Source organism: Callorhinus ursinus, unplaced genomic scaffold (assembly GCF_003265705.2).
Source record: "Callorhinus ursinus isolate GAN/ISIS: 27379988/994484 unplaced genomic scaffold, GSC_fseal_2.0 scaffold48, whole genome shotgun sequence".
Classification (NCBI taxonomy): domain Eukaryota; kingdom Metazoa; phylum Chordata; class Mammalia; order Carnivora; family Otariidae; genus Callorhinus; species Callorhinus ursinus.
This window is the reverse complement of record NW_027397110.1, coordinates 4306253-4319358: the sequence shown is the minus strand read 5'-3', so window position 1 is coordinate 4319358 and position 13106 is coordinate 4306253. Positions and strand designations below refer to the sequence as shown.

The 13106-nt window shown below is 54.9% G+C and overlaps 1 protein-coding gene across 3 annotated transcripts in view; it reads right to left on the bottom strand.

The window, feature by feature from the left end:
- The window catches only part of PHF21B (PHD finger protein 21B), an 88924-nt gene extending 76018 nt beyond the window's left edge, over window positions 1–12906 (bottom strand). The window contains exons 1-3 of one of the 3 annotated variants that reach the window (XM_073882645.1): window positions 12640–12668; window positions 11919–12353; window positions 11668–11733 (exon numbers count right to left, since the gene is read on the bottom strand). In XM_073882645.1, the coding sequence (XP_073738746.1) occupies window positions 11668–11733; window positions 11919–11936 (84 nt within the window). In that variant the 5' untranslated portion in view covers window positions 11937–12353; window positions 12640–12668. Of the gene's footprint in view, window positions 1–8974; window positions 10116–11667; window positions 11734–11918; window positions 12354–12639 lie in introns of those variants that run through there. The other 2 variants (XM_025881857.2, XM_073882644.1) reach the window with 2 other exon arrangements.
- Window positions 12907–13106: the final 200 nt, after the last annotated feature.

Below are 13106 nucleotides of genomic sequence, written 5' to 3'. Positions count from 1 at the left end.
TCTATTCAAAATTCTGGCCCATGGAAGGGCTGCTCCCTCTTATACATTATAGCCAGTTGACGATTTAAGGGCAGGGGTCAGTCATGCTGGAGAGGACAGCCCCCACACCCCACCCTGTCCCATCAGCTCCCCGACCTCCCTCACGTTCACTTGTCACTCTCTCCCAACCACACTGGCCTCCACTGGAAATGCCAGGCACACCCCATCTCAGGGTCTTTGCACAGGCTGTTACCTCTGGATGGAACACTCTCCCTGCAGAGAGCCACAAGGCTCACTCCTCCAGCTTCCGCAGGCCTTTGCTCCACAACTGCCTTCTCAAGGAAGGGCTTACGTCACAGACAGCTCTGTCACCCTGTTCCCTTCCAGCCGCCTCCCCACGCTTAACACCCCAGGTCCCCCAGGCCCCGGCTCCTGCTTTAGACGCAGGCCATAGGTGGTTCCTCGCAACCTCCCTGTGACGTGCCCACCAGCTGGTGCTGCAGCCGTGGCCGCGTTCAGGACCCCTCCGATCTCTGCCCACGATGATGCCCGCAACGGTTGTGTCACCTCTCCCGTCAAGCCAGGACGAGCCCCTGGAGGGGCCTTCTTGAGCACGTGTCCCCTTGGCGGTGGCAGCTGGGAGGAGGCTGGCGACGTGGGCAAAGAAAACTCTGCATTCAGTGGGGCTGTCAAACGGTAGTTTAAGAAATAATTCTGGCATTTATCTGTGGTGCGTTTATTACCACTGAGACGAGACGCATTAATCACAGAGAAGAGTTGGTATCACTGATTGTAGGAAATGCTGCTTGTCACTTTGTAACCTGCATCTCACGTTAAATTCTGGATCACAGTCTCTAATATGTATATATATTTTAATTGCATTTTCAAGTTCATTTACATGTGCAGATTGGCTTTCCGCCTGAACGACATCAAAGAGAAACACATCTCCCTCTCTCTCTCTCCTCTGCCCCATCCCTGCCTGTTTCTCTTTTGTGGGGCAAAAAGCCTCTCCCCACTTGGATTACAGCATCACCCAGGGGCAGCCTGCTGGCACCCCCCCAGGGAGACCCCAATGGACCACTCCCAACCGGTGTTTCAAGTAACTTTTTGCTGCTTCCACGCAAGAGATGAAAAGGCAGTCACGATTTCCCCTAAAGATGACTGCTCCCCTCATATTATAATCTCTTAGCACCCTTTCCTTTTAGGAGGGTGACTCTCCCCACACAAGCCCACAGTCAGTCTCTGAAGGCAGGAGTGCACGCGGGCAGGCTGGGTCACAAACACCACTGCAGGGACTCTTTCTGAAACAGCTTTTTGAAACTTACCTGCACCTAGAGAGCTGCAATCTGGTTCAGCGAGTCTCATAAAATGGGAAATTCCAGAATGTGCTGGGTCCTGCCAACGTTGCCGGTCCCCTATTTGTGCCGATCAGGGGGTCAACTGCTCTTAAAGTCTAAGGATGGCTCTGAAACCCCCCCCCCGACCGGGTGTTGCCCGGGGTCTATTCTTGGTGGTCCTGTTGTCATAGAGGACATCCTGTGCAAGACCCCAGCACATAACACAGCGAACCCCCACCAGGATGCTTCCCAAAAAAACCCTCCGATGAACGAAATTTAACTATTTGAACAAAAACGACAGGCAGCTCTTGCACAACTGCAGTGTGTGATCAGGAAGACTGGTGTTCCCCAGGGCTCCATTCTGGTCCCTGGGTGCCATCCCCATCCCCCACGCAGGGCCTCAGTTTCATGGGGAGACATGGGGGCTTGGCAGAGGTGCCCCACAACACTCCCCCACCCCGTGGCTCTCCCATCTTGTGCTTTGAGCCGTCATGCCAAGTCTGGGGGGACACCCACCCTCAATTTCCACCAAATCTCAAATTCATGACTCAGTCCCAGTAGGGGCCACACCAATCCGTGGACACAACAGCAACCCAGGGGTTTCTGTCCCAACTGAAAGCCATCCACTTCTCCATGGCAGTAACATCTTTGGGTGCTGCCAGCTTTCTGCGTCGCCCACTATGGCTGATAAAGTGATTCTGTGAACTGCTCCCTCTAACCCCACTGCCCCGCTGCATGCTGAGAATGACGCCAGGTACTTGGAACACGCATCCTCACTAATCCTCAGGACAACCTGGCCTGGGAAACAGCATTATCCCCACTTTGAGATAAGGATCCAGCCACCTGCCCCTCCTATTGTAAGTACTTGGAGGCTGAGGAGCCATTCAGCCTTGGACAAAAAACAACCCCGAAAATCCCCCGAGGAAGCACTTCTTTCTGCTGTGTTTTAACACGACCAACACAGGTGCCAAGCAAAAAGGAAAAAAAAGTAAAGCGCGGCCCAGCTGAGACCGCACAGGATGCCCGCTGTTGGCAGTTGGAGGCTGAAACCAGAACGGAGCTGGATCAGCAATTTCTCACCGCGCTCTGGAAACTGCTACCACAGAACAATAAGTAACCACCAAAAAAAAAAAAAAAATCTTAAGGAAGCATGTTTGTTCCTTTGGAAAACAGGGGCCATTTCAAAATGAGAAGATGCCTCCACACTGCAGTGTGAAAAAACACTGAAAACAAGAAGAATCCCAGTAGCAGAGCCAGAGGGGGCCAAGGTAGGGCCAGCAAAGCAGAGGGTGGAGGGCGCGGACCCAGGGGCTCTTCACCTGCGGGTGGGGAGGAGAGTGTGCTTTGGGGACAGTCCGAATCTCAGCTTCCATGCTGCAGAGACCCCTCCCTGCACCCAGCCTGCCGCCCACTCCCCACCTTGGTGCCCTCTGCGGAGACTGGATGCAGACCCAGGGTCTCCGCCAAAGTTCTATGACCTTGTACTCCAAAGTAAAGGTCCCAACTCATCATCACGGACCAGCTACCTCGAACTCACCAGGGCTTGTCTCTGACACACTAACTCCACTTAACTTCGATCTTAATGCATGTCCTGGACCCTTTTCTAACTCGTGGTATGAAGTGCTATCATCCCCGTCCCCCCGCCCCCCTGCCCCCACACATACTCCAGCGGAGGGGCGAGGACCATGAGACCTGGACCTGGATTAGAGCCCCTCCACTCACTGCTTGTGTCATGTCAACAAGCCCTTTGATCTCTCTGGGCTTTAGCCCGTCCTCAATAAAATAAAAATTAGGAGCAGGCCTTCTCCAAAGGGCTATGTGAACAGTGAATGGGTTGGTCCAAGAGTGCCCGAGGAGGGGCTTGACTCAGGCTCGCCTCGAACAAGAAAGCTGGGACTGAGGACGGAGAATCAGAAGATGACCACCAGGTCCCACCTGCTGAGGACCCGGGGCTTAATGCATCGTCCTGTTGAACCCTCCGAACGCCTCTCTCATGTCATTTCTTGAGCACTTACCGCGTGCCACCCTCTGCTACTTGATTTGCAAGGGGCTGTGATTCCCATTTTACAGCCACTGAATGTGGGACAGACACAGGAGGATGGCACTGGGTCTACAACTCCTCCAGTCATAAAGCCTGTGCTTAACCTCTTTGTTACGTGCCTCTCGGAGACAGAAGTTAAAAGCCTTCTTGGCGACCCTCTTCTGGTAGGGAAATCAAATCCAGAGTCCTACTTCCTTAAACAATGTACCTTCCAAACAGCGTAGCCATGCTGCACCCTCCTCCGGAAACCTGCCTCTTCCCCCCCGAAGGCCCCCCATGTCTGGGGTAAGGGCCTCCTCGAGTCCCCTGTGTGTCACTGTGCCAAAACGCTGCTCGGCGGCAAGAGCCCATGCGGCCAGGGAAGGTAGGCGCTTGCTCGGGCCCAGCAGCCAGCTCCAGCGGGCGACCAGGCAGCGGCGCGTTTAGTGTGGGCTCATCCAAGTGATGTGGAAACGGCAGCACGCCCGTGACTCGCTTCCAGGACAGACAAAGGTGTCGGAGGAAAAACTTGCTAAATCACAGGGCTAATCATCATAGCCAGCAGCTCTAATGAGGCATCGTGGGATTACCAAAGTTATTATCAGAGTCATCTCATTGAAAAAATTCGAAGCTAATTGAAATCAATTGTACAGCTCTGTCAGCAGCTGTTTTAAGAGGCTAAATATCAAAGCGAACCTTGGACTGGCTGGAGAAGAAGGTTGTACCACGAGCCACGGGGCAACAGGACGCCCTCACTTGGAAAAGAACGTGGGGAAGAGTCCTGAGCAGCAATGCAAACAAAGGTGGTGGCACCCCAGGCGCAGGGCGGGGCTCAGCAGGTGTCTTCTGTGGTCACAGATGCAGGGACCACAATTCCCTTCAATCAACCCCTTCGCTTCCTGGTTGAGATAGGTCCTATTACAACAACCCGCTTTACGGATAGGAAGCTCAAGGCAGCAAAATGACTTGTCCAAGGCTACCCAGCCAGATGTGGGGAGCTAGGATATGAACTGCAGTGTGTGACTTTAGGGTCTCTGCTCTTGAGGCTACATCATGTTTGACTCTACAATGCGGGGGCCCATCAGAGATGAGGCAGTGGCTACAACAGAAGGCACCGTCTCAGTGGTCCCAAGCTGTTTGACCTTGGGAAGCTGCCCTTCTCTGATCTGTCCAGCAGGAAAGATTCCCCTGCCCAGCCTGCCCCCAAGTCATGGGATTATCCTGACAATCAAATAAAAAGACAGCATCAAAGAGGTGATGGAACAGACAGACCCGTCGAAGAGTATGGTGCTGTAGACAGCCGAGGCATGCGTCTCTGTGCAATTTGTCTCTCTGCTCCTCTACAGCTGGAAGCGTCACCCCCTTGGAGCAATCCCCCAAGCACCCCATCAGATCACACCCTCCCACCTGCTGCCCAAGGGAGCCCAGTGGTTGAACATCTCATGCAGACGCCTCACTGAGCTTCAAGGGACAGGAAACGGTGGATACACCTGTCTCCCCAGCTATATGTGAAAATGTTTGCAGAGACTGGTGAAAGCATTTTGTAAGTGTAAAAAGCCTTATAAAATGAGACGTCACTGTTGCTAACAGCACACCACCCGCCATCACCTCCATATCCTCAGTACTTGTATTCGGTGGATGCTCATTCAATGCTTGTGGAATTCAACCAAGTTCTCCCCCAAGACAGATGTGCACAACAGGATGGCAAGTGTAAAAAGCAAGCTGGGACCTGGCACGCTTAGTGCCTGCACTGCGCATGTTTATCCGTGTTGCAGGTGTTTGTGCGTGCACAGAACACGCCCTGCTCTCACCCCCAAGCAAGGACGAGGTGGAAAGAAGAGGGGAAGAGGGCTTGTGTTTTCGGACCTTCAGATTCGTACTGTGAGTTTTTTTCCGAGCAAAGCATGTGTTGCTTTTACAATAAAAACTTTTTTTGGAAGCAGAATTCTTCTTTCTCTCCTCATTGTTAATAGAAACAATAAAAAGAACATTGATCACCGTCTTCCTTAGTTAAGATTTTACTTCAGAAGAATGGTAATTATTTTCTCAGTTCAAAAACAAATCCTCTCATTTTCAGTACATAATCCTGAAAAGTTATTAACTGACTTATGTTACGTACGTATTACATGCACTTCATATATATATTTATTGGTCCATATTGACACATGTTACTTATTTCATTTATCATATACTTTATAGCCAACATAAAAGCAAATACAGACATAACTGATAAATACGTGTATATGTATACGTACGGACACACACCTATATTTTTTTAAACCAACTGACCAGAGTTGCTAACTAGGTTTCTAGAAGCGCCACCCCTCAGCTCTAAGCTCTGGTGAAGGCAGGAGGAAGAAGATCACCAAGTGGTGCCCCTGTCCTCACAGCCTGTTAGTTCTGGTCACCCAGGGCTACGGGGCCAGCAGCCTCCCAGCCTCCTCCCCCATGTCATGCACAGGTCCCATTGTCTGTACGAGAGCCTCCCTAGGCAGGGGACAAACGTCTAAAGAGCTCATCTGGCCTGGCTGGGCCAAGCAGGGAGGGGGTTCAGGCCTCCTTTCCTCTCCTCCCTTCCCACCTGCTCCCAGCACCATTCCTGCCCCTTCTTGATCTGTGAGCACTTTCCAAGCCTATGGTGTAAAATCCAGGCCCTTCATCCAGGCGAGTGATGCCTTCCTTGCTCTGGCCCCAGCTCGCCTTCTCTGATGTCCCTCTTCTGCTCTCTCCCATGGTCTTTCTGCCACAAAGCTCACAGCACCTGCAGGTTTCTTCAGGCCATTGTCCCTTAGCGGGCTTGGCCACCAGCTTCTCCCGTCCACAACCCCAGGTGTCCTCGAGGACCCCTACCCCAACGCCCTCCAGGAAGCTATCCTCAGTCTCCAGGCCAGGAACAATGCTGGTGTTCCCACAGTGTGATTTTCCCAGCACTTTTCTGGGATTTTCTGGAAACATGGTTATCTATGCCTTGATCTTTGGTGAGGTTTCCAAGGGCAGGGAGCTGTGGGTCTTACTCATTTCTATGTCTGCTCATTTCGAACATACGAGAACCTGCCATTTACCACATGCCTACTATAGGCTAGGGATTTGGCGAGGACCGTTCGGTAAATCACTGCTAATCCTCATGCCCATCTTGCGACAAGGTCATCCACTCGCTCAACAAATGTGCATTCAGTCCCTACAAAGCACTGCCTTGAGAATACAGGGGCAGAGGTAAAGTAGACGGAGCCACCACCCTTCACAGAGCTTACAGTCTAGCACAAAGCAGACAGGAAAAGATCCAAGAGAGACAATAGCCATCACTGTCTAGACGCAAGGAAATGCTCGGGGTGCCAGAGAAGCTGCTGGAAGCAACCAGAGAGACAGCGCTGCCATGTGCAGGAGGGAGATGGAGAGTGCCCTGAGTGGAGACCAAGCAGAACCAAGCAGAGAGTGCCCTGAAGCGGACACCAAGCAGGGCAAGCAGAACATACCAGAAGGGGCAAGAGGAGATGCAGTATGTTATTCGTGTGGCCAAGAGACGGAAACAACCCAAATGCCCATCAACTGGTGAAGAGCCAAGCAAACTGTGGTCTACCTGTACAACGGAATATTATTCAGACACAAAAAGGAATGAAGGGCCACCACCGGCTACCACTGGGATGAGCCTTGAAAACATTATGCTCAGTGAAAGAAGCTGGTCATAAACAGCGCACATCGTGTAATTCCATTCACAGGAAAGCCAAAATAGGCAACTCGCTAGGGACAGAGGGCAGATCAGTGGTTGCTTAGGGCTGGACTGGGGTGGGCAGCGAGTGAGAGCCAGGGGGGTTCTTTTTGAGGGATGAAAATGTTCTAAAATTGATGGTGGTGACAGTTGCAAATCTCTGTGAATATACACAAAAAACCCATTTAATTGTGCATTTGAAACAGATGAATGATAGGATAGGTGAATCGTACTTCAACAAAGCTGTTTTGGGTTTTGTTGGTGGTGGGGTTTTTTTTGTTTGTTTGTGTTTTTACAGGGGATGCAGTGAGGAGGCTACTGCAATCTTCCAACTAAGAGGTGATGGAGGAGGGGCCCGAGTGGTGGAGGGGGTTGGGGAGAGGAAGAGGGACTCCAGGAACAGGGTTCAGGTGAGTGTGGGAGGGACATGGGCTGTTGGGGGGTAAGGGTGGTGGTGGGCCAAGCCAGGCCTGGGGGTTGCTGTCCTAGTGGATGGAACGTGGAACTTTGGGGATGGAACGTGGAACTTTGGGACACTTTTCTCTTTAGCACATAATGATGCTATTAGAAGCATGACAACTTCCACTCAAAGTCAGGAAGGTGAAAATTTACCCTCCTGGATAGGGACAGACTTGAAGGAAAGCTTGGAAAATGGCATGTCCTTTTACCAAAGGACTGCAAACAATCGGGAGCTTTCGGAATAAAACCCAGCCTGCAATTTCGTTTGGTGGATACTTAACAAGGCGAAGTCCCTCTGGTGTCCACCACGGCTAGTGAATCACAGTGAAGACATGATTCAGCGCCCGGGTGCATGCCACATACATAATACCTTTCAAGAAGACATATTTTTATTGCTGCACTTAAGGACAGCCCCTCGGAATCCAGAGTCCATCAAATCGATGGATTGAGCGGCACAAAAGTCCCCAAGTTCACCTCCGGGGGGGGTCTCTCTCTCACAAGGCCACACCAGCCCGGGCTGCAGTTACCACAGAAGGCTCTTCTCCCTCTGTGGTGAAGCTGAACTTTATGAAGTTCAGGTCTGGAAATGCCCACTATACGCGACACCTAAATGTTGTGCTGAGAACTCCAAAGCGGGAAGGTAAAAAACAACAACAACAAAAAAAACCCAGTATTTATGATGGGTCTGTTATTTACACGGAAGTGCTTGTTGCTTGACAATTCAGATAAAAATGTTACTGCCTCTCTGCATGTGCTGCAAATTCATGGCGTAAAACCATTGGAGCAACTAATGGAGTCTTCACACATCATATGTCATTAAAGACGAGGGGTCCGTCCTCCACTGGAATTCAAAACCTGGCAGCCAGGCGCGGCCACACCTGGGAATGCAGCCTGGCCAAAATTCGGCTCTGACCAACTCCCCCCACCTCCTTTTTTTTTTTTTAAAGGAAAAAATATGAACTCCGTTTTCAAACAGCGAGGTCCTATGGTAGCTGGTTTCCTGTTTATCCCCTAGTCCACCAAAGGTGGGAGACACACCGGAGAGTTATACAGGATTTGTATCTCTCTACTTCTGACCGACAACCAGCCTATTTACTTCTGTGAGTCCTTGATAAACATCTTTAAACACCTGTCCATGTTTCTAGAAATCACTGAAAAAATTCCAGTGTCAAGGGTGTGAATGGGAAATTGATGGCTGGGCACCAAAAGATATTACTTAGCTGCTATTGTATTTCTAACAGATGTGGATAATGGGGTCATCCGTTCGCTTTACTATCTAGTTCATCATCCACGTATGCACTTTTAATTGAAACTTAACCTTTACATCCCACATTCCAGGCAGGAGCAGCACAAAAACACATCTCCGGAAGTGTAAATGGTATGAATTTCTTCCCGAGCAAATCTATAAATGAGCACTACCTTTAATTTTATGTTAAGTCAAAAACAAACTCTAAAATACTGGCCTTCTCATACCTGCTCCCACATTTCTGCTACTCCCGGGCAGGTTCCGAGGTGACCAAGCAGAGCCCCCGCTGCTCCTCTTCCAGACCCTGGGTACAGCCCAGAATCACCTCCAAAGAGCCTGTTCATGGACCTTTCCCCCGCCAAGCTGCCAATCACCACCAAACTCTCCCAAGGAGGGAGAGAGGAGTAAATGTTAAGTCTACCCAACTCATTTCATAGGTGACCTCTGAAAGATTTCACCGCGGAGCTCGGGAGAGACAAGGCAGCTTTATTAGCATGCTGCACCACGGCTCGGGCCCCCTCCCCTCCCTCTTTTATGAGCCCTTGTTATATAAAATGCCACAAAGGGAAAAAGAAAAACAACAGACAGTTCCAAACACAAGTTCCGATGGCCAGGCCCAAGGCTGGCTGCTTACCATATGTTATATTTAGTCATTTAAAAGAGAAACATTTTTAAAAGGCCAGAGAACAAAAGTTTTCCTTGTTTCCTTTCTTTCTGAACACACACTCAACACACACAAAAAGATGGAGGTACATTCCATTCGCAAGCATCTTTCCTTCCCCTAGTTCAAATTTAAAGGCAAAGACAGCCTGGAGTAGGAAAGCTCCTTCCCCGAAGCTGCACGGGAGCCTCCAAACACAATTTCAAATGTTTCTCTCAGCCTCATCGAAATTCCGGCATGACAGATAATAAATAGCTACTCATTTACTATCATCATAAAATTTTAAACAGCCTTGAAACAGTTGCTACAACACAGAAGAAATGATCAAACCCAAGCTCTGAAAAGCCACTCCAAATAGTAAAACTATTGCCATGTAGAAGCACACATAAAGACATTGTTGCAATAAAAGCTGCGGATTACTGGATTCTCTCCCTCTCCCTCCCTCCCTCCCTCTCTTAAATCTTCCACTCAGAGCATAAGAGTCAACAACTTGTCGTTCTACCCAGTGAAAAAGGGCTTAGCATCTCTCTTAGCTATCACACTGCACCGGATTTGGTGATGGGGTTTTTTTTCTAAAAAAAAAAAAAATAATAATAATAAAGTATCTGATTTGATTCTACACAGCGATTAAACATCTTTGTGCTCAGCGAAGGGTCTTCCAACCCCTCCCCCTCCAAAAATGGCATCAAAGCAATCAAAATGGTAATGCCGGGCCTGGGTCCCCTCCCCCCGCGAACTCCCCGACTTCGCCGGGGCCGCGCGCCGGACCCCCCTCCGGCGGGAATGGAAGCTTCCACGCCTGGACGGGGGCGCGGGCCGGGCGGGCGCGCGCGGCCGGGGTGGGGGGGCCGCGGCACCGACAGAAAGGGGTTAATGCATTCGTCCCAACCCTCCCGTCCAGCCGGGCGCCCCCGACCAGGCGCGGACCCGCGGGGACAGCCATCTTTCTTTCCGCAGTCCCCGGCCCCCTCCTCTTCCGCACGCCCCCTCCCACCACTTTTCAACTTTAAAGACTCGAAATTTACACCCGGCCTCCGAGTTCTCCCGCTCCGCTGTCGCCGCCACCCCCGCCGATCTCGTCCCTGTCTCTCCCTCCACCGAAAACCCCTCCGGGGAGAGGGCATCGGATCCGCGGCCCGGAGTTGGGGGAGGACGGAGGGGGCCACCGCGGCGGCCGCAGCGGGGGCGCGGGTGGGGGCGGCGCTGTCCAAGTTTGGTGCTGACGGCGGCGGCCGGCATTCCGAAGGAAGCGCGATCGATGGCCAGGGGGCGCGGCGGGGCGGGGGCGGGCCCGCGGAGGGGAGGGGCCGCGGGGAGGGGCGCCGGCGCCCCCGCCCCCGCCAGCCTCGGAGCCCCGGGAGCGCCATTGGCTGCGCCGCTCAAAGTTCTCGGCTCCGGGCGGCGCGGGGAAGGGGCGGGAGCGCGTGTGCGGGGAGCGGGGCGCGCAGGGGGAGGAGCGGAGGGGGAGGGGCGCGAGCGGCGGGGAGGGAGGGGGCGGGGGCGCGCGGCCGGCCGCGCTCTGGCGGCGGCATCTGTTCGTGGTGCTGAAACCCCGATCGCTGAGCTCAGCGCAACTAAGTCACAATGGACAACTTTTCCTCCCCGGAGGGGTCGGGAGGGGGGTCGGTGGCCGTGCCCCCCACCGCGAGGCGCTCGTCGGGTGTCCCAATCCACGCCTGCAGGCCAGAGACCAAAGTTGGGGCAGAACTGGGGGGTCCTGGGGGCGCCTTTCTTTTGTTCCCCGGGAGCTGGCGTCAGGTTCCGAGAATAAAAAGTGATGCTGGAGAAGTGGAGGGGAGGGGGGAGCCCAGAGGAACGATTCTTTAAATCAGATTTGCAATGGAATCCAGAAATCGCTTCCAAGGAGTTTGGTGTCCAGGCCCGAAATACCGCCCCCCGCCACCCCTACCCTCACACCGGCGTGAAGTGGGGGACACCGAGCCGGGAGAAATTGCCACATTCCAAAAACATGTCCACCAACTCAAAATGGACGCCGGGCTGCTCGCCGCCTTTTGAGCGCAGCTTCTCTCTTTCGGCCACTGCGGGAGCCTTGCTCTCCCCCCTCGGCCTCCAAGAACCCGGCTCTTTCTTTCCAGAAAAAGGGGGGGCGGGTAACTTTGAGGGCTGCAGACAGACTCCTTTGGGAGTCTGAGCGTGCGGCGCCGAGGCCGGCACTTTTTAGGGTGCTGCCAAAGTGCCGGGCGACCCCTCCTCCCCACCGCGGGCGGAGTTGGGGGGCGCAGGCTCCAGCTCGCTTACTTGTTTGTCGTTGAGCGCGGCGATCCGCGGCTGCCTTTCGTGGAGCTGCTTCTTGAGGTCGCCGTTCTGCGGAAACACGGAGGAGCAGGCTCAGGCCGGCCGCCCCGGGGGGTCGAGTGCGCCCGGGGCCCCGCGGGCCGCACCCCCCCACCCGGCAGCCCGCGGGCCGGGCTGTCCGCAGCGCGCCCCAAGTTCCCCGGGCTGCGTCCCGCACGCGCGGCGGCCGGGCAGTGCCGCGCGGGGCCGCTTACCTGTGGCTGCCGCCTCATCGGGGCAGCTCGCGGGGCGGGGCGGGGGCCGCGGCCACCCGGCGGCGCGCCCCGAGCCGTGCAAGTTTGCAGGCAGGGGTGAGTGTGCGAGTGAGTGTGAGTGTGACTGTGTGCCGGGGGAGGGGGGAGGAACAAAGAGCCAAGTAAACACGGCGAGTCCGTGTCGAGCAAAGCTCATAAATATTCAAGTCGCGTCCTAATCTCCCCAACACACACACGCGCACGCCGCAATTCCGCTCGGGCTCCGGCCGCCACGCCGCTGCTAGCCCGAGCAACAATCGCCAAAACTACTTTTGCAAACTGTGCAGGGTTGCACGCGGGTGGGGGCCGGGTGGGGGTCGTTCCACACTCTCACACAAACACCCCGGGGCAGAATCACGAAGGGGCCCCCTCCTGGCACCCTCAGTCCTGCAGACCCTGCGTGGATAAAAAGAAGATGCGGGGCTCAGGTCCCGCGGGCTCCGGACCCCACCCCCCCAAACTGTGCAAGACTGCAAGAGAGGAGGGCAGAGGAGGAGCCCGGGGGCGGGGGGCCGGGCACGTAAAAACTCCCCCCAGCCCCGGGGCAGGCTCGAGGAGGAGCCCTTTTCGGGCACCTTCAGCCGTGCAGACCCTGCCACGACGAGGAACGGGACGCTGGGCTCGGGTCCCTGAAGCCCCCCCCAACCCCCCCACTCCTGGCCCGGGGCCCCGGGTCGCCTACCTGGTGGCGCGCGAGTTCCACGGCGAGCGCCTCGGGCCGGCTCTGCAGCTCCATCCCGGCAACTTGGGCAGCACTTTGCGCTCACTTTGGCCCCGGCTCCCGGGAAGTTGCGCGACTCCACGGGGGCGGGAGCGGGCGGGGGCGGACCGGGCCTCCGGGGAGGGAGGGGGCACGGGAGCCCCCTCCCCCAAGGACAAACGGGAGAGAGGGAGGGGGGTCTGGCGAGGGGGAAGAAAGGCGGCTGGGCGCCGCGGCGCCAAGCCCGCGGCCGCTCCAACTCCTCAGGCTGCCCGGCAAGTTGCGCCGGGTCCCCGGGCCGCCCGCGCTGGCCGGCGCATGGCCCCCAGGCGCCGGGAGCCCCGCGCAGCCCCGCGCAGCCCGCGCGCGTCCGCCCCGCCGCCACCGCCGCCCGCGTGAGCCGCCGGCCGGCAGGGACTATATTTTCTCCGGCGCGCGCCTGGATCTCG